Source organism: Amia ocellicauda, chromosome 7 (genome assembly GCF_036373705.1).
Source record: "Amia ocellicauda isolate fAmiCal2 chromosome 7, fAmiCal2.hap1, whole genome shotgun sequence".
Classification (NCBI taxonomy): domain Eukaryota; kingdom Metazoa; phylum Chordata; class Actinopteri; order Amiiformes; family Amiidae; genus Amia; species Amia ocellicauda.
In genome coordinates, this window is record NC_089856.1 from 16,462,894 (window position 1) to 16,482,500 (window position 19,607).

Below are 19,607 nucleotides of genomic sequence, written 5' to 3' on the forward strand. Positions count from 1 at the left end.
CAAATTATTTATTTTTAGATTTAATTTTATTTGTATATTTGTATTTGTAAGTTGACGGTTTTGCCAAAGCATCACTCTTACTGGAATACAAACATGTCTGATCTTATGTTTGGTGTCTAAGGGTGTGGCATTTTTGGTTGTAGTTTTCTGCTCTTGTTGGTAGTGTTGGTGTCAGACTTTGGACTTCCAATATGGCCCATGGGAGTGGCCATCTTTTATTTGTTTTTGATGTAGTTAGGTCATACTCATATTGGACTACAACCATGCCCTATCTTACCTTATGTGTCTATGTGTCTGGCCATCTTGCATGTATTCATTTCCTTATTAAACAAATAATGAATACTACTAACTGCTGCTTATAATAAATGTCTCTTTCATGTTTGATCCCTGCATTCTGATTGGCTGGTGTGGCTACCTGTCATGTGACCAGTCCACCAGTAACGTGTGGATGACACATGCAGAGATGGAGTCCCTCACTGCAACAACGAAACCGGTAACTCTTTCCCTCTCCATCTCTCTCTCTTCAGTTCCCTCTCTTTGTTCCTCTTTCTCTCTAAGTCTCTCCCTCTATTTGTCTCCATCTCTCTCCCTCTCTGTCTGCATCTGTCTCTCCATCTTTCTATCTCGGTCTGTCTTTTGCCACCCACTTTCTCTCTCCCCCTCTTTATCTTCTGCATTTTCTTTATTGTCTTGCGGTCTCTCCAGTCTCTGACCTCTCTCTCCCTCTCCCTCTCTCCCTGTCTTTCTCTCTTGTCCTGCTGTACTGATTCTGTGTATTGACTCAGTGTTGAATTTTATCTCTTCAACTAATACTCTTAACTAATATGATATTCCTCCCTCTTTCCCTCTGCCCCCTCTCTCCCTCTCTCTTTCCCTTTATAAATGTATGTCTAACTCCACTGCCTCCTTCCCCCTCCCCTCCCCTCCCCTCCCCTCACTCCCTCCCTCTCTGCCTCTGTGTCTCTGTCTCTGTCTCCGCCACAAGGAAGTGAAGGAGATAAGTTGGGACCAGGTAACTCTTAATTATTAACACATTCACACACAGACACAGACGCACACACTTTCTCTCTCACACACAGGGTGACAGACATTGATATACACTAATTATATTGTCTCTCTCTCCCCTCTCCCCTCAGATCCTGGCATATGGGGATATGAATCATGAGTGGGTGGGCAACGATTGGCTGCCCAGCCTGGGCCTGCCTCAGTACCGCAGCTACTTCATGGAGTCCCTGGTGGACGCCCGCATGCTGGACCACCTGACCAAGAAGGAGCTCAGGGGGCAGCTCAAGATGGTGGACAGCTTCCACAGGTCAGTGAGGGAGGAGAGAGGAATGCAGTCAGTATATTGTCATTGTATCATTCTATGTGTCAGTCAGTCTGTTTTGATATTTAACACAGTCAGTGTTCATGAAAGACACAGGTCAGTCACTGTGTGCCTGTATTCACCCCTCCCCTTCTCTCTCAGGGTCAGTCTGCACTACGGTATCATGTGTCTGAAGAGGCTGAACTACGACAGGAAGGAGCTAGAAAGGCGGAGGGAAGACAGCCAGCATCAGAACACAGGTCAGAGGTCACATGTCACAGTCAGACCCAAATCAAGGCCAATGTATACTCCGTGGTCATAGCTGCAGGGCAGAGCGAGTGGTGTCCGTGGCCATGGCCCTGTAAGGCCATTTATGGCTTCTCGCCACAGCTGCCTTGCCGGAGAGAACTCTCAACGCTGGTGTCGGCACTGAGAATTGAAATTGGGTAAGCTCTGATCTGGTCTCTGACTGTGTTCCGGATGCTCGACTGTGGATGCTCGACCGGCTCTAGTTCCAGCATGCACTGCGGCGGTATTTGTTTCAAAGGCAGGCAACAGACAAACACCTTCACACGCTTCCCTACGTCCCGTATTGTAAATAAAATAGTTAAAATTCACACTAAAATTGATTGTTATTTTAAGTTAGCAAAAATATATAATTGTATTTTTATTTAAAATGCTTCAGTTGCGAAATAATATGCAAGTGCGTTGGTTTTACTTTGAAATGAGATAAAACATTTTTTGATGTAGCTCTCTGTTATAAAGGACTAATTTAATATATACATATAATTAAGTTTGGAAGTCCATGCTAGTGCACATGCGAAGACCCCTCAGAAATGGCAGTGCCTAATGCCACTCCTCCCAGCAGCACCAGCACCAGTGCAGCCAGGAGAGTTATAATACTCACAAAAAACATTTGAAATGTCTTCATTTATTTCAGCCTCAGGGTCTATTTGTTTTTGTTCTATCCAGATCGTTATCTCCTTAATTGAACCAGTTGTGGGTCTTAATTAGGAAAACAGTCCCTGTGTTCAAGGTATCCATTGAGTGGTTATTTAGAGAGAGCTGGAAAACCTGCAGGATTGCAGCTCTCCAGGAACAGGGTCCATGGTCTAGTGATATGATCAGTTGTATGTGATTTTAAATAATTATGCATTACTCCTTCACACTCGATTTTTATGTACAACTGATATGTAACAATTGATTAAATTACACCAGTCAACCCTCAGACATAAAGAAGGTTCCAGGGAAGTAATTATTATTATTACATTTCTTACCAGACATCCTTATCCATGGTGACTTACAATTGTTACAATATATCACATAATTTTTTACATACCATTACCCATGTATACAGTTGGGTCTTTACTGGAGTATTGTAGGTAAAGTACCTTGCTCAAGGGTACAACAGCAGTGTCTTTGTTAGCTAATGACTTAACCTAGCAAGATACCTCTGTAATTGGAAATAATCTCTCAGATGCCTCCTCTTGCTGCCTTCCTTCCTTCCATGATGCTGCTGCTTCACTGTTCTGGAGTAAGAAGACAACTTTTTCTAATTTTGCACACTTTCTGAAGAATCAGCAAGCTAGTGTTATGCTAGCTAATTTACAACAGCACTTGATGCTGCTTAATCACTCATGCTAACTTTACAGTAGCTAGCTTACGTCATCCTCCTTAGCCAGGTTAAAGGGTTAAATTGATCGTTAGGACTTCAAACTTAATATAGTCACTTTTTGACAAATTTAGTAGCAAATATCACCAGCCTGGTGTTTCACAAGCAGTCAATAACGATGCAACCTACCATCAGCATGTCTCACAACGAGGGAAAGAATTTTGCTTGTGCGTAGTTCATGCAAGTGCGGGATTCGCCCACTCTCCACTAGAGAAGCACGGTCAACTTTGGGCTTGCACAACACATACACATCTCGAAAAGAGAAAGAACACTCTCCCCTTTCACTTTAGGCAGCACTTTATTGTTGGAGCGTACAACAAGGGTACATACTCTTCATAGCCTCATTCAGTTTTGGCTAAATATATTTTAAGCAAAAACATAATGCAATTTTTTTCTTCCCCGACCATTGGGCTCCAGATCACGTTAACTCCTGATCCCACCACCATGCTATACGTTTGGTTACAAGTTATACAAGAGCATTCACTATAAGAAGAACAAAGCAAAGACTGGCTTAAGGCTGTGTGATATGACGATATATATTGTGTGACCATAGAAATATGCACAGAGTATTTGAGTATTGACTCTTTATTAATCTTAATATGAATTACTTATTAAATGCGTCATCCCTCAGCCGCTGTAAATTTACATCATTGTTTGATATGTTACTAAGGAACATAGGATTAAAGATTTCGGAAAAGTACTTTTCACACAAAAGTACAATAGTACTTTTCTATTTCGCTGTGTAAGCATTAGCTAGCACAGACTATTAGTATAAGTTTCCCTCAATTAATCTAATGTATTCCTGGAGTTTCGAGGTCAATACGCAGTGGCCGCTGGGAAATGAAGTTTGCTCATAAGCGTTTTTGCGTTTCAAAATACGCATGCTTATCATTGCGTAGACATCTAAGAGACGGAACCGGAAAAGTGGCTGGGAAGTTTTCTATGGCCGGGAACGATTGTGTCCTACACCGGATGCAGGCAAGAAATGTGCTTTCAGAAACACGAACAGACATGGAGGAGAGTGAACTCGACACAGAATAACCAAAATAACCAAAAGATACTTTAACGCACAAGCGCACAAGTTGCGCCCCGCTCTCGTCGCCGGGCTAAACTCGGAAATGCAAGCACCCCCAATCCTCGCTAATTTAGATGTATATAATTACTATAAAAAAGAATAATAAAGTTTGATTGCATTTTAATAAATTGGAAAGCAATGCAAAAAGATGCAGAAAGTTTAATTAAGACGGTGAAGTGGTAAAACCGTTTGTATTATTATTATTATTATTATTATTATTATTATTATTGTTGTTGTTATTGTTATTACTATTTTTTATTAACACGTGCTGTACTGGTAAGTAGAATCGAAACGCGTCAGAGAAGAAGTGTCTCTGTCTAGCAGATGTTAAATGTGCCACTATAAACCCCGATGTGGTAAATCTACCTGTATCTGTAACATTTTACAGCGCATGTGTTTCGTGATTTCTATTACTTGTGTTATTGTTGTTATGTGACAGTAAATCATACTGTGTGTGTGTGTGTTTATATATATATATATATATATATATATATATATATATATATATATATATAATCACATAACAACATAACACACGTAGTAGTAATCACACACTTGAACTGTAATGTTGCATTCTGCATATATTTACCATGACAGCCTGCATGTAGTATTTGTTAGTTTTGCATATTTAATAATTAACAAAATACTTGTAGTTTGAATGTCTTTGGTCTTATTTTGTAGCTTGGTTGGATAAATACAAGAAATATCGAGATATATATTGTGTATCGCCCAAACTTATAAAAATATCGAGATTATTTTTAAGTCATATCGCCCAGCCCTAGACTGGCTACATGAGTGATTATCTATTATTATTATTATTATTATTATTATTATTATTATTAAACAGAAATCCTGGATCTCTTCAAACATTATTATTACCAGAGTCCACAAAAGTTAGTTTGAAAAGCTTGTTTGATAGGAAAAAAAAGTTTGCAACAAAAACCCAAAAGATTCACCTCCACTGGCAGGAAACTCAAAACAGAAGGATCTAGTGAATAATAAAAAAGGTAAAACAAAGAAAACCAAAAAGTAATCCTCTCCTTTGGAAGAAAACCAAATATAGCCTATAGAGTCAATCCTTTTGCTTGTGATCTCCAAAATATCTATCATATAGAGCTTATAATTAGGTAGCCCTGAACTACTGTTCTCAGCACACACTCACTCCCAACAAATCTTAAAAAAAAAATAAAAAATTGCTGGACATTTAGCTGAGGAATCCTTAAAGGGACGGACGTACACATCTGCTCTAAACTAATTATGTTATGTGACACTGCTACATTTTAACAGAAACATGAACTGGTTACACTTGCAGCTGGCCTGATGTTCCTGTAAGGTGGAAAACATTTCCAGTGCCAGTCAGAGTCTGAGAGCAGGAGGACAGCTATATTGCGGTTGAGCAATGGAGTATAAACCGACCATCAGTCAGTGAACCTGTATTGTATAGTGTGGTCCTGGGACAGTCTGTCAGTGTTTATATATCACACAGTTTTATATTGTTAGTTTTTATGGTGTATATAGACTGTACTGTATTACCCCCCCCCCTCAGAAGTGATGGTGTGATCCTCGGTGCAGTGTCTATACTGCATATTAACCCCTCTCTCTCCCCTCCTCTCTAATGTGCAGGGGGTAACTGTGTGTCTATGCTGTATAATATCCCCCTCCCCCCCTCAGATGTGATGGTGTGGTCCAACGAGCGTGTGATGTGCTGGGTGCAGGGAGTGGGGCTGAAGGAGTTTGCAGACAACCTATGTGAGAGCGGCGTGCATGGCTCCCTGCTGGCGCTGGACGACACCTTTGACTACGCTGACCTGGCACTGCTGCTGCAGATCCCCACCCAGAACACACAGGTGCTATGCTGCACTACATGTCCCAGCAGCCACTGCGCCGGGCCCGTATAAGGGCGTAATGGGGTTCAGGTTCTGGCGCATTGTAGGAGTTCTAGACTTTAATTATTGTGATCTGGTTTGATGACTATTCCAGGTTCACACAGGTATAGCAACAGACTACAGCTTCCAGCAGCCACCTAACTTGGCTAGTACAGGCACATTGTTTCATTTACCAAATTCCCCACCGGTGAGCTTCCATTCTGAACTATGATTAAAGTGATCAGGGGTGCTCAGTGAATTGTAGTTAAACCACTCAATGAGTCACCAGACTCACTGACAATGTCTGTAAAAATTTAATGTAAAAAATTATAAATTATACATTATAAAGTTAAAAAAAAATAAGTTAATCTCAGAAGAGAAAACAGGAGTTTTTAAGGAATGTTGAAATACAACACAGTCTGCGGTTCGGCCGCAAAACACAGCTTCTCCTTCAAACTTGTAGCTATATTTATTCACCAAACTTGGACTTCAATCCTTTGAGCAGTTGATGTACTTCCACCTCACTGGGGAGTTTGCAGTGGTGAATAAAACCACACACCTATAAAGTGTATTGGTGTTCTGGTCTGAGCGATTCATTGATGTACCTAGACTATAAAGTCCTTAAGGACTACAGTTCCTAGAAGCCACCTCAGTGGAACAGACATAGGGTTTGGTGGGGTTTGGCTCACAGTGTATTTTGGGACTTGTAGTTTTATAAATCTCTGTCTAACTCCCAGGCCAGGCAGCTGTTGGAGAAGGAGTACAACACACTCATCACCATGGGAACAGAGAGACGGCCAGATGAGGTCAGTCAGTGTATCTCTCTCTGTTTGCAGTGTAGTCCAGTGACGGTCTTTGCATACAAACCTCTCCCTCTCTCCCTCTCTCTCTCTCTCTCTCTTTCTCCCTCTCACTTACTCTCAGGATGGCACTAAGACATTCACTCGTTCACCCTCCTGGAGGAAGATGTTCCGGGAGAAGGATCTGCGGGGCGTAACCTCTGACTCCTCTGAGACCCTGCCTGCCAACTTCCGTGCGTCCGCCCTGGCGACCCCCAGCGTGACCCTGCGGAAAGTGCAGAGTGATGGTAACTGAGCCCCGACCCCTGATCTCTCGGCTCCCTGATTGTCTCTGTCAGTGCTAATATACTGTAGTGTCCAGTCAGTCAGTGATAATGTACTGTAGTATCTAGTTAGTCAGTTATTTAGTTTATTTCTCTCTCTCTCTCTATCTGTGTCAGTGAATTCTTCCTCCTCGCGGGGGGAGTCTGGCTCTGTGAGGACGTACTCCTGCTGAGAGACAGATGGACAGACACAGCGAGAGGTGGGACTGAAGGACCCGCTAACACACACTGTAACACTCTATACTCTCACACTGTACTGTACTGTAATACACTATGTAATATATCTCCTCTCTCTCCCTCCCTCTTTCCCTCTCTCCTCAGGATCAACTCAGTTTTCTGTGCGGATTTCATTTTTCATTTGTTTGAAACTTTAAAGAAAAAAATATATTAAAAGAAAAAAGAATTACATCTCTGACTTTGTGGCAATAACAGAGAGAGAGAGAACAGACACTTGAACTGCCTGAGAATGGAGAGAATCCTGAAGATCAAAGATGCAATGAAAAAGAGGGAGAAGGAGAGGGATGCGGATGACTCAGAAGACCCCCGGTCTCTCAATGTCTGTCCATCTTTCTGTCTGTCTGTCTTGCTGTTCAGATCTATGCTGTGCTGATGTAGGCTGTGGTAGGAAACTGCCACCTCCTGTCGGCCATTTTGGCTCCAGCACTGAATTGTTGTTAGTCTGGTGTCGAGGTCTGAGTTGGAGCCACGATTTAGTTCAGTTTCCTGATTTTATAGTTATAGAAGAAGCGCAACTGCTCTCCCCCTTGGTCAGCCATTTTAGCTCCAGCTGGGGCTGACCTACACAGCAGAGCCAAAATGGCATCCATTTCCCAGTGTGACCTCTCAACACAGGAAAGACTGTGAATACAGGCCACAAGATCTGTCTGTCTGCAAACTGACAGATAAAAAAGCCTGAAAGAGTCAAAGAGATGGATGGTAATGAAACTGGCTCACTGGGTTAAGCCATCGTGGCTCTGATTGTTTATATGTTTTGTTCACAAGTCCACCCCCATGTTGGAGCCAGAATAAAGTCAGTTTCACATTAGTGTGTATATATATATATATATAGATTTATCTATATGTATAGATATATATAGATATATGTATAGATATATATCTAGATATATAGATAGAGAGGCAATTCAATAGATTGGCTGAGGGCCATGTTGGGAAGGTCCCAGGGCCGGAGTCAGAAGGCAGCCATATTGATGAGACCACTGTGATTTGAGAGGTGCAAGAGACGCAGACAGACAGATATATTGGTGAGGTCAACCTTCCTCATTGCAGTGTGGAGCTGGAGCCAGAGGGATGCCATATGGTGGAAGTCATAATGCATGAGGGTTGTTGCCTATTGTGAGCAGGTAACTGTCACCCTGCTGGTGAGGTGAATCACTGTTGCACACAGCCATATTGGTGAAGTACCCCCTCCCCTTCCGACCTATGGAATGATAGACTTGTCCCTGTCACAGCGAATATAGGGGGATTGTGGGATTTGTTTGTGAAAGGGGATTGTGGGTAAAAGGGTCAGGCAGTGATTGTGTTCATCATTAGACCAATAATCAGTCAGTTCGTAACAAGCTTAATTCATGAGTTAATGACTTGAATTGGGGCTGTGTGGTCAGAAGGAGTTTGCAGGTGCCTCCCAGATACACTGTCACCTCCTCACATACAGGGGGAGTCAGAGAGAGAGAGAGAGGAGTAGGTAGGGGAAGGGATTAAAATCTATCAGCCTATCTCTCCACCTCTCAATATATTTCTGTATCTAGCTGAGAAGGAGAAAGGGACTGGTGGAGAGAGAGGGGGAGAGAGTGGTCTGGTCTGTACAGTGTTTCTCCTATTTAAATGCATGTTGACTATTAACAATACAGAATCAAATCTGCGTGGACGATCAGTCTATCCTTAAATTAATGACGGGAATAACTAATTAACATCTATCAACGAGTCAGGGGGGCAGGGCTTGGGGGGGGCTGGGGGAGGGGGGTGGGATAGTCAGAGTGTCCTTATCTGTGCATCTTCCTGACTAGTAAGTACTTTTTGGGAATTTTTCATTTTCAACTGTAATTTATTGATTTATTTATTGATTGATCAATTGACTGGTTCGATTTCCTGTTTTTTTTTTTTTTTTTTCCAAAACAATGGAGGTTTCGTTCACGACTTTTGTCCCATAAAAAATTATGTATCGCGATAATAATGATGATGATGATAGAAATTAAACAACAAAACAACAATAATAAATAAAAGATTTTTAAAAAAAGAAAAAAAAAATCATAAATCGACCAGTTAAGAGAAACAAAAAATATATAATTATTATGATGAAGAAGACGACGATGATGATGTACAAATGATAATAAACATTGAAGAAGAACGAGTGTGTGTCTCTTACTGGAGGAGGGGGAGAGGGGAGGTGATGAACTGTTCAGATCTCTGAAAAAGAGCAAAGGGTTTATTATGTCATAGAAAAAAGGTGAGATGGGAACACTTGCAGTTTTCTAAATGGTCCTTTTTTATCCAAGAAATAGAATTTCCATCACAAGTTCCAGCTTTACATGGCAACACCATTCCAGTTTATTTTTGGAAAAAATACGAAGAACATACAAATCCAGTGCAATAAAGCATAAAAACTGAATAAGAAAAACAAGCATAAAATAAAGGTACTGTCAAATTATTTGGTTATTGCTTCTTTTTATTGCTGTACAGTTGCATACTGGCTAAGTAACTGTTATAATGATGATGGCATTAAATGTGTTGCTAAACCAGATAGCTGGCTTGCTGTATGTTTTCTTTTTTGCGTTACTATAACTTGAGAGTTCAAGTTCTCCTGCATCCAAATAGTGTTTATTAACATGGTGGCTGTGCATTTGCATTTATAGTGAGTTTTACATTGAATAGGATCTTCAAGAGGTTTTTTCAACTCTTTTACCCCATTCTCCTGCTTGCCACCCTGCAACGACCTAACCACATCACTAAAGGCATAGGTTTCCAAACTAGGCTTCAGAATTGCTACAGTATGTCATTGTAAAAAATGGCATCAGGAAATGCAGGTCTATTAGATTTTTTCACAAAATAATTTAGGTTAATGAACAGGTAGATTATTACTGTAAAGTACTTTAAAAGTTAATGTTGCTGCTAACATGTCCCTCTTTAGTCTTTACATGTATATTTGTACATTGTATGCTTGTTTGTCTATACAGATGGGTGACAAATTAAAGGAAAAACCAACATAAAGTGTCTCAGTAAGGTGTTGGGCACCATGAGCTGCCAGAACAGCTTCAATGCTCTTGGCATAGATACCACGAGTCTCTGGAACTCTACAGGAGGGATGGAACACCATTCTTCCAAAAGATATTCCTTCATGTGGTGTTTTGATGATAGTGGTGGAGAGCGCTGTCTAACACCTCGGTCCAAAATCTCACATAGGTATTCAATTGGGTTGAGATCTGGGAAGGCCATAGCATATGATTCACATCATTTTCATACTCATCAGACCATTCCATGACCTCTCGTGCCCTGTGCATGGGGGCATTGTCATCCTGGAAGAGGCCACTCCCATCAAGATAGAAATGTGTCACCATTGGATAAAGGTGATCACTCAGAATAACTTTATTATTTAGACGGACCCTTTATTCTAAGTAGAGCCCTGCATTTCAGCCCAAGCCCGATGGGCCCCGACTTATTTACACCCCTCGGGCCGGGCTTCGGGCTAATATTCACGTCATAGTTTACACGCGGGCCGGGCATCGGCACTGTCTAAGGCTCCTCCTTTTTATATTTTAGACATTAATTAATTAAAAGAAACAATGAGAAGTTGATGATGGTAAAACAAACATAGAAAGACGTTTTATAACCTATCACACTGACACGCACACACACGCACACAGGTTTCCCACGGACAACACGAGAGCATGCTACCGCGCCTGTGCAGACCGGCTCGCACGGTTTTTAGTGTCCCCGCCACCGGCAGCAGCAGCGAGCGTCTTCAGCGCAGCTGGAAGAGGACAGAATAAAGCAGGACTGGACTGAAACCTCCACTGTGGATGGTGTGCTTTTTCTCCACGATGCTCTGTAAGAGACTGTTCTTCTGGCTGTAGTTAAGACTAGGAGGCTGTCTTGTTTTGATTTGACTTTATTTTTATTATTCTAACTGTTGGAAACTATTGGAAATAAGAATGGCCATGTCCTGTTTTGACGACTTGATTTTTGAGGTCAGATAACCTGCGTGTTTTATTTTATTTCTTTAGATTGTATTGCCCGTTCGTTCGTTTTTCCGCCCGCCGTTGCGAGCAGCAGAGCAGCCTGCCTCAGCTTGTCAAAAATGCCTTTTTACTGTGGTGGTGATAATAAACATTTAAACTAACATTGTGTTATATGCTTGAAGTGTTTTATATCTATGGAATTTATTGTAGGCAAGTCAAGTGTTGATTTGAGAGGCTAAATTGATCAAACGTGATCAACTCACTGTCGGCCGCTGGCCGCTTGGTCGTCACTTTAAAAAACAAAAACTTTAACAAACAAAAAATGCTCCAAACATTTTTCTAAATTAACTTAATAAAGAAACGAAAATAAAAATAACTACTTTGCCATTAAAAACAAAACTGAACTATTTTAATGGCTGCCACAGTAGTGTAGGCTGTGTAATGGGAAAAACAAATTAAAAAAAACACTCGGGCGGAGAATTCTGATAAGCTGTCGGACAAGGGCCGGGCTGGGGCCTAGATTTGAGGCCCGTGCGGGGCTTTACCTCTAAGGACACAAGTGGACCCAAACCATGCCAGGAAAATGCCCCCCACAGTATAACAGAGCCTCCGGACCGTTTCACTGGGTCAAGAAGTCAGGCGTGTACTGTTCTCTTGGTGTCGCCACATATGCACTCGCCCACTTGTCGAGAACACTAGCCAGTCTTTCAAAGTCACTTAGATCCTTTCCTCTTGCCATCTTGATCTAAAATCAAGGTCAACTGGGCCTGCTCAACATTTTTAGACATGCCACAGAGCATGATATAATGTTAATTGCTTAATTGTATCATACAGTACACCTGTTTGGAGGCACCTGCATTCGTTATGTTCCTCCACTTATTTATTCAGGTTTTTCTTTAAATTTGTCATGTCTGAATATGTATTATTTATTTAAATATCAGCAAAATCCATTTAGAAATAATAATAATACAAACTTTTAAATCAATAGAACCGTTACTTTATTGTTACATATCTGTGCACTCTGGCCATAATTGAGAATATAAATAAATAAATAAATAAATAAATACATTCTCAATCATGGCCAGAGTGCACAGATATATAACAATAAACTAACGGTTCTATTGATTTAAAAGTTTGTATTATTACTATTTTTAAATGGCTTTTGCTGATATTTAAATAAATAAATACGAATAAATTCAAAATGCTAACTTATGCAGAACACTAACAAATGTTGCTATAACTTTATTGTTAGTTTATTGTTAACTACTGATGTTATTACACAGCCCAGATTGTCAGCTATATTGTATTCAGTATATCCTACTGCATAAGCTGCAGGTCTGGCAGCTGGAGAAGAAAGTGTTATAACATATTTTGAGGAGTTTACAGCTGGAATGCAGTATAGGTATTTAATTAAAATATTTTGTAACATAAGAATGGATAAGCGGGAGAAATGCACACATGCATAGATATTTACTGTCTGCTGTCAATTTGTTTTTTGATACTTGAATTAATTTTGGTTTGGCAAAACCAAATAAATAAATAATTTGCAACCCCGTCTTAAAATTCGATGGTCGAAATCGCACGCTCGTTTCGATCGATCTTCGATTTGGATTAAATGTACACCTCTTACTCACTAATACTCGTAGATAGCTAGTTAACTTACCTTAGCTACTGCTGCTGGACTGGAAGACTGACTTCAAATCTTTGATTAATTGACTGACCAACCTTAACAATCACGACAAACAATTTGATTGGCCTGTTGAGTATTGTGGGCGGAAGGCTTTAAATTTGAATGTATTGTTTCTTCATTTATTGGTCTATTTGTCTGTCTATCAACCACATTTTTCCATGACAGCCTACAAAATTTGTACTCGGTAACAAATGTTACGCTAAAAGTAGCGAAGTACAATACTCCACTTAAAACATACTTAAAGTAAAAGTAAGTAAAAGTAAAATTACTACATTTGAAAAATACTCAAAAAAGTACAAGTACATGAAAAAGCTACTCAATTACAGGAACGAGAGCAGTTGTAATGCGTTACTTTCCACCCCTGTCTGTTATATTCCCAGTACTTTTCTACCTTTTACCAAGTCCTTTACCATATATCAGTTAATATCCATTCTCTATCCTTATTCTATAGTCTTTCTTTTGTCCTATATTCTATACTTTGGTTTCCGTTTCTGTCATACTGAATCCCGACAGTAAACTGCATTGGTTAAGAATTGACATATGACGTCCCTGAGTTTGCTGTTTGTCACTCTTGCTGATGTAGTTTAACTGCTTTATAAAGTGGGCCAGTAATCACTCCATTTGGAGGACAGTGCGGCTGCTTAACAGTCATGCTAGGTGATTGTTACATACTTATACTGAAAGTGATAGTTATAATGATAATGATAATAACAATTGTATTAGTGATATAGTGATATTGATAACAACAGTGATTACAAACACTTAGAAAGAAACAGATTAGCCAAGTTTGTTTTGTTTAAGAAAAAGCCCACCAGTAAGTGTAAGTTCTGTCCATATCATATCTGTCCCTCTCCCTGCAACTCCCTCCTTGCTGGCCTGCCTGCAACTACAACCCACCAAATCCAGCTTCTCTGCTCATCTTGTGTTCTGTCTGCCCCAATTCGCACTTGCTATTTCAGTGCTCCGCTCCCTCCACTGACTCCTGATCTCGGTTTGCATCCAGTTAAAGACTTTGACTCTTACCTACGTTGACTGCACTGAGTTACCTTCAGTCCCTGATCTCTCCATACATCCCCTACAGACCTCTCCGGTCCTCCTGTGGCAAAAGACTATTTACCCCCCTCTCTGCTCCCCTTTCTCCAGAGCCCGCTTCTTTTCATGCCTGAAATGACCTTCCCACTGCATTCAGGTCAGCTGACCAGCTTCTGGCGATTTCTCAAAACACATCTCTTCATACTGTAGAGCAGATTCTCTGGAGCTCTTCAATAATTTTTAAATTGTACTTGTATTATGCTTAATTTGAATTTTTTACTGTATTATTGCACTATTGTATTGCTCATGTAACTTGTAAGTCACACTGGATAAGGAGGTCTGCTACGAAATAAAATAAAAAAATCCTCTGTAAAAAGCAGCAGGTGCAATTGGTAATTGATGAAGGGCTAACAAGGTGCAGGGGCTAATGAACTAATTCACCTGCTCCCAGTTCTGGATAATCAGTGGGGTTAAATGATAGTGTGACAGATCAGAGCTGAGTGTGACTTTCTCAGGCCTGGATTGTTCGTTTTTAGGCCTGGTCTGGTTGAGACCATGGTTGAAACCAGTACCTCCTAATCTTGGTGTCCTTATACTTTTGGTAAACACTCCCCAACAAAATCACTTTTAAATTTGCTTTTGGAGAATGTGTTACAGTAATGGCAACAAGAAACAAAAGATCAGAGACCGAAAATATCTAATCATGGTGTCGATTTACTTTCAGTACACACTGCACTACCAGATCTATACTCTTCTGCATGCTGTGTCCAACAAGAAATAAACATGCTAAAAATAAAAACTGATTGGAACATACTTTTTATTGAGAAGATTGTCCACAGAGTCTTCCTCTGTCTGTAAACCCTTTCTCTGCCTCTGTGGCTCTCAATACCCCAAGTGAGGAAACTAGCACCATTTTGGCTCTAACACAGAGACTGCTTATGCAGCAGGCTACAGCACCAAAAAGCCAAGATGTCCACCAGCATGACCCAGTTTCAGTTTTTTTACTCCATTAAGAAACTAGCACCATTAGGCTCTGACAAAGAAATCCACTTATACAGGGCTAGTGTTAGATAGAGCCAAGATGGCTGACAGTAGTCAACATTGGACATATTTCATTAACTGTTTGCCCCACCCGTGAGCCTCTGACTTTTTTACACCAAAAAAAGTCACCAGGTAATGCTCAATGAACTGTAGTTAAACAACTCGGTGGGTGACCAGACTTGAGAGAAAGGGCCAAGTGGTTTTATTCACCACTCATGGAGGGAAGCAGCTCCTACACATTAACTATTGAAAAATGTTTAAAAAGATTAATTACACATTATAAAGTTTAAAAATAAGCTAATATCAGAAGAGAATAGACGAGTTTTGAAGGAGTGTTGACATAAAGCAGTGGTTCTAAACTAATTAAGGTTCAATTAAGTAATCGAGAGCTCGGTTGGAACTAAAGCCAGCAGGGTAGGGGGTCCTCCAGCACCAGAGTTGGGAACCATTGACATAAAGCACACAGTGGAGTCTCTTCAGTGTGTTTTTAACTTTATTGTTCAGTTGTTTTGGATACTGCTGAGTCTGGGGAATGTGTATGAGCTGCTTCCCTCCATGAGTGTCCCTTGTCTCTATATGCCGGGAACAGCCTGGGCTGCAGCAGCAAAACACAGCTTCTCAACTTACACAACTCGTCGCCTCACCTGGGAGTTTCCCGTGGTGAATAAAACACACCCATTTACTCCAATAGGAAACTAGCACCATTTTGACTCTGACAAAGGAGGCCACTTTTAATAGCAGGATATGGTAACATCGAGCAAAGATGTCCGACAGCTGGGCCCAACATCAGTATTTACTCCAAGAGGAAACTAGCACCATTTTGGCTCTGACAATGGAGACCAGATTTACATAGTAAGCTATGGGTAAAATGGAGCCAAGATGGCCAACAACATGGACTAACCAAAAGTAAGTAACATTTGTTGGTTCAGAGCCACATACATTCACCTTCTTCTGTTAATTAATATATATATATACACATATATATGTTTTATGTATGTATAATTTTTTACAGCAGAATAAATAGTCTTATCGAAATACAAGACAAATTTGTACATGCTTTAGAATTTAACAAATAGTGTTTAACTCAAAATAACTTACATCAATAATAATAATAATAATAATAATAATAATAATAATAATAACAACAACAATAATAACATTTAAAATTAAACACTTATATTAAACACTTAAAAAAGTAACCGAATACAGAATATTTACACAGTTCAAAACATGTAATATTTGAGGTCAATTAGTTATTGAGTCAAAATACAGAAAGAGTGAGAGAGATGGATACCTTCAATCACCACACCCCCTCCTGTCCTCCCCTCCATCTCTAGTTCTCTAGACAGTAGCACACTTTCCCTCTCCCTTCATCCACCTCCGGCCCTCTCCCTGTCTCTCACTTCCTCCCTCTCTCTCTAGTTCCTGCTGACCCTGGACAACAGCACACACTCTTCCTCTCTCCATCTCTATTCCTCTCTCTCTAGTTTCTACTGACCGTGGCCAGTAGCACACACACACAGGATGAGTCAATGCGGATCCAGCGCCAGCCCACACGCTTGTTCGCGTCGGCAGTCAGCGCTCGCACAAACGACTGTTTGACCTTGCACTCAGACACCCACTGCCTCCTGTCCACGCCCAGGCAGACCCCCCCGGACACCCCCCCAGGCCCCGCTGACCCACCCATCCCCCTCTCCGGCTTGCGGCAGCGGGTCTCATAGAAGTACTGCTTCAGTGGTCCAGTCTGGGTCTGGATCTCAGGCAGGATAGTCACTGTCTTGCCATGGATGTCCACTGCTGTTCGCTTGTCTGTCACCCACTCGCTGACTGACTCACATACGGAACGCTCTACCCGGTGCCGCAGGGAGCGGCGGGAGCGGGGAAGCGGGGGAGGGGGAGGAAGTGGAGAGGAGGAGGAGAGAGCATGTAGGGGTGTGTCTGCCTCTCCCTGTGCAAGCACGTCTCTGTCTCCCTCCTCCTCCACCTCTCCCTCCTCCCCCTCCGTCAGTATCCCTGCCTCCAGCAGGAGCAGGAGGGGGGGGCCGTCGGGGGGGGAGGGGGAGGGGGAGAACAGGACTCGTGGGTGAGTGTCCAGAAAAAGGAGCTCTGCCCCACCCAGCACCTCCTCCCCTACTTGCCCTTCCCTCCCTTTCTCCTCTCTCTCACTCTCACTGGCCCACTCCCTCTCATTCTCCATTTTCTTTTGCTGCTGGTTCGTCTGGTAGCTGTAGTCCTGTGTAGCAGTGATGTCATCAACTCTATTGCTCTTGGAGTTGTAGTCCTTCTGAGCAGTAATTTCATCATTTCTATAATCCTCTGCAGTCCTGTTCCCCTGGGAGTTAATTTCTCCCTGAACAGGAAGTGCCTGGGAGTTGTAGTCCACTAAGGTGCCATTGGGTTTGAAGTTGAGTGCAGTACGGTTCTGTTCAGATGTGTACTCCTCCCACTTCAGGGGACTCTGGGAAGTGTAGTTCCCCTGGGCAGCAATCTGAGCCGTGCTGTGCTTGGATTTGAGGTCCTCACCTCGGTCAGATGTCCTGCTCAAATCACCAATTGGAGCATTCATTCCATCAGTCACCTGATCCCTGTGAGTAGTCCGACTGGTCAATGTAGGGGCAGTACTGCTGCTGAAGGAAGTGTGGCTGCTGTTAGGGAAACTGCTTCCGGGCTCCTGGGGTCCCGTCTTTGCAGCAACAGCCTTGGGGGAGTGGTTCTGAGGGAGGGGGAGGGCCGAGGCGATCACCATGGCAACCAGAGGCACCCAGTGCATTACTCCTGAAGATATCAACTGTAATAGAGAGAGAGAGAGAGAGAGAGGGTGTTAATACAACACACACCAGGGGAGGCTCCTCACAGGAGAAAGGGGAGGACCATACTCCTCAGTGAAATAAATAAAAAACATAATAATTAAACATTTAAAAAAGTTTGATAAAACTTTACCAAATACTTTCACATCACAAAATACCTGATTACAATCAATCTTTTGCAAAGAAGATCTGCAGTTTTCTCAACAGCACCCTCTAGAGTAGAACCATAGAACTGGAGGATGATAATATCCATTCCTCCTCTGAGCTGTATTTCCATAATACAATTATGGAGGTGCATGGTTACTCCTCCTTTCCATGGATAGCGAAGGGGGGTGTTAGAGGGTGGTGAAGCACAAACTGTACAAATATTGGGGGTGTGAGATGCAATCTCAGGGGGTGAGAGACAAGGTTGATTTATTTATTGTAAACGTGTTTTGTAAATGTGTCCACAATGGCAGGAACTCTCCCCCCCACTCGACAACTCGCCAGCACCCCCACCTTGGATATTGCAAAATGATTGGCAGATCACTACAGGGGGTGCAGGCCTGCAAAAATATTAAGAACCCCTGTTCTAGATGAACTGGCATTGTTCTATTCCACACAATATTACTTATAAATACCTATCATCATTTTTTATTTTTAAATAATCTGTCAGACTATTTTTTCAAAAAAAGCTTTGCCGTCTGTGTGGTGCAAACCTATACTGCAGACTATCTGACTGGACACTGCAGTACAGTAACACTGACTGACTGGACACTAGAGTGCATTATTTGTATTTATATATATACACTCACCTAAAGGATTATTAGGAACACCATACTAATACTGTGTTTGACCCCCTTTCGCCTTCAGAACTGCCTTAATTCTACGTGGCATTGATTCAACAAGGTGCTGAAAGCATTCTTTAGAAATGTTGGCCCATATTGATAGGATAGCATCTTGCAGTTGATGGAGATTTGTGGGATGCACATCCAGGGCACGAAGCTCCCGTTCCACCACATCCCAAAGATGCTCTATTGGGTTGAGATCTGGTGACTGTGGGGGCCAGTTTAGTACAGTGAACTCATTGTCATGTTCAAGAAACCAATTTGAAATGATTCGATCTTTGTGACATGGTGCATTATCCTGCTGGAAGTAGCCATCAGAGGATGGGTACATGGTGGTCATAAAGGGATGGACATGGTCAGAAACAATGCTCAGGTAGGCCGTGGCATTTAAACGATGCCCAATTGGTACTAAGGGGCCTAAAGTGTGCCAAGAAAACATCCCCCACACCATTACACCACCACCACCAGCCTGCACAGTGGTAACAAGGCATGATGGATCCATGTTCTCATTCTGTTTACGCCAAATTCTGACTCTACCATCTGAATGTCTCAACAGAAATCGAGACTCATCAGAACAGGCAACATTTTTCCAGTCTTCAACTGTCCAATTTTGGTGAGCTTGTGCAAATTGTAGCCTCTTTTTCCTATTTGTAGTGGAGATGAGTGGTACCCGGTGGGGTCTTCTGCTGTTGTAACCCATCCGCCTCAAGGTTGTACGTGTTGTGGCTTCACAAATGCTTTGCTGCATACCTCGGTTGTAACGAGTGGTTATTTCAGTCAAAGTTGCTCTTCTATCAGCTTGAATCAGTCGGCCCATTCTCCTCTGACCTCTAGCATCAACAAGGCATTTTCGCCCACAGGACTGCCGCATACTGGATGTTTTTCCCTTTTCACACCATTCTTTGTAAACCCTAGAAATGGTTGTGCGTGAAAATCCCAGTAACTGAGCAGATTGTGAAATACTAAGACCGGCCCG

At 41.8% G+C, this 19,607-nt stretch overlaps 2 protein-coding genes across 2 annotated transcripts in view; one reads left to right on the forward strand and one right to left on the reverse strand.

The window, feature by feature from the left end:
* The window catches only part of ppfia3 (PTPRF interacting protein alpha 3), a 65,128-nt gene extending 57,681 nt beyond the window's left edge, over positions 1–7,447 (forward strand). Inside the window, exons 23-31 of the mRNA XM_066708755.1 lie at positions 431–493; positions 986–1,012; positions 1,137–1,312; positions 1,469–1,566; positions 5,725–5,900; positions 6,656–6,724; positions 6,843–7,005; positions 7,159–7,241; positions 7,363–7,447. Of these exons, the coding sequence (XP_066564852.1) occupies positions 431–493; positions 986–1,012; positions 1,137–1,312; positions 1,469–1,566; positions 5,725–5,900; positions 6,656–6,724; positions 6,843–7,005; positions 7,159–7,214 (828 nt within the window). The 3' untranslated portion in view covers positions 7,215–7,241; positions 7,363–7,447. The remainder of the gene's footprint in view (positions 1–430; positions 494–985; positions 1,013–1,136; positions 1,313–1,468; positions 1,567–5,724; positions 5,901–6,655; positions 6,725–6,842; positions 7,006–7,158; positions 7,242–7,362) is intronic.
* Positions 7,448–14,767: 7,320 nt separating this feature from the next.
* ntf4 (neurotrophin 4) overlaps positions 14,768–19,607 on the reverse strand; it is a 13,385-nt gene continuing 8,545 nt past the window's right edge. The window contains exon 2 of the mRNA XM_066708756.1: positions 14,768–17,785. Coding sequence (XP_066564853.1) covers positions 16,481–17,767 — 1,287 coding nt within the window. The 5' untranslated portion in view covers positions 17,768–17,785 and the 3' untranslated portion in view covers positions 14,768–16,480. The remainder of the gene's footprint in view (positions 17,786–19,607) is intronic.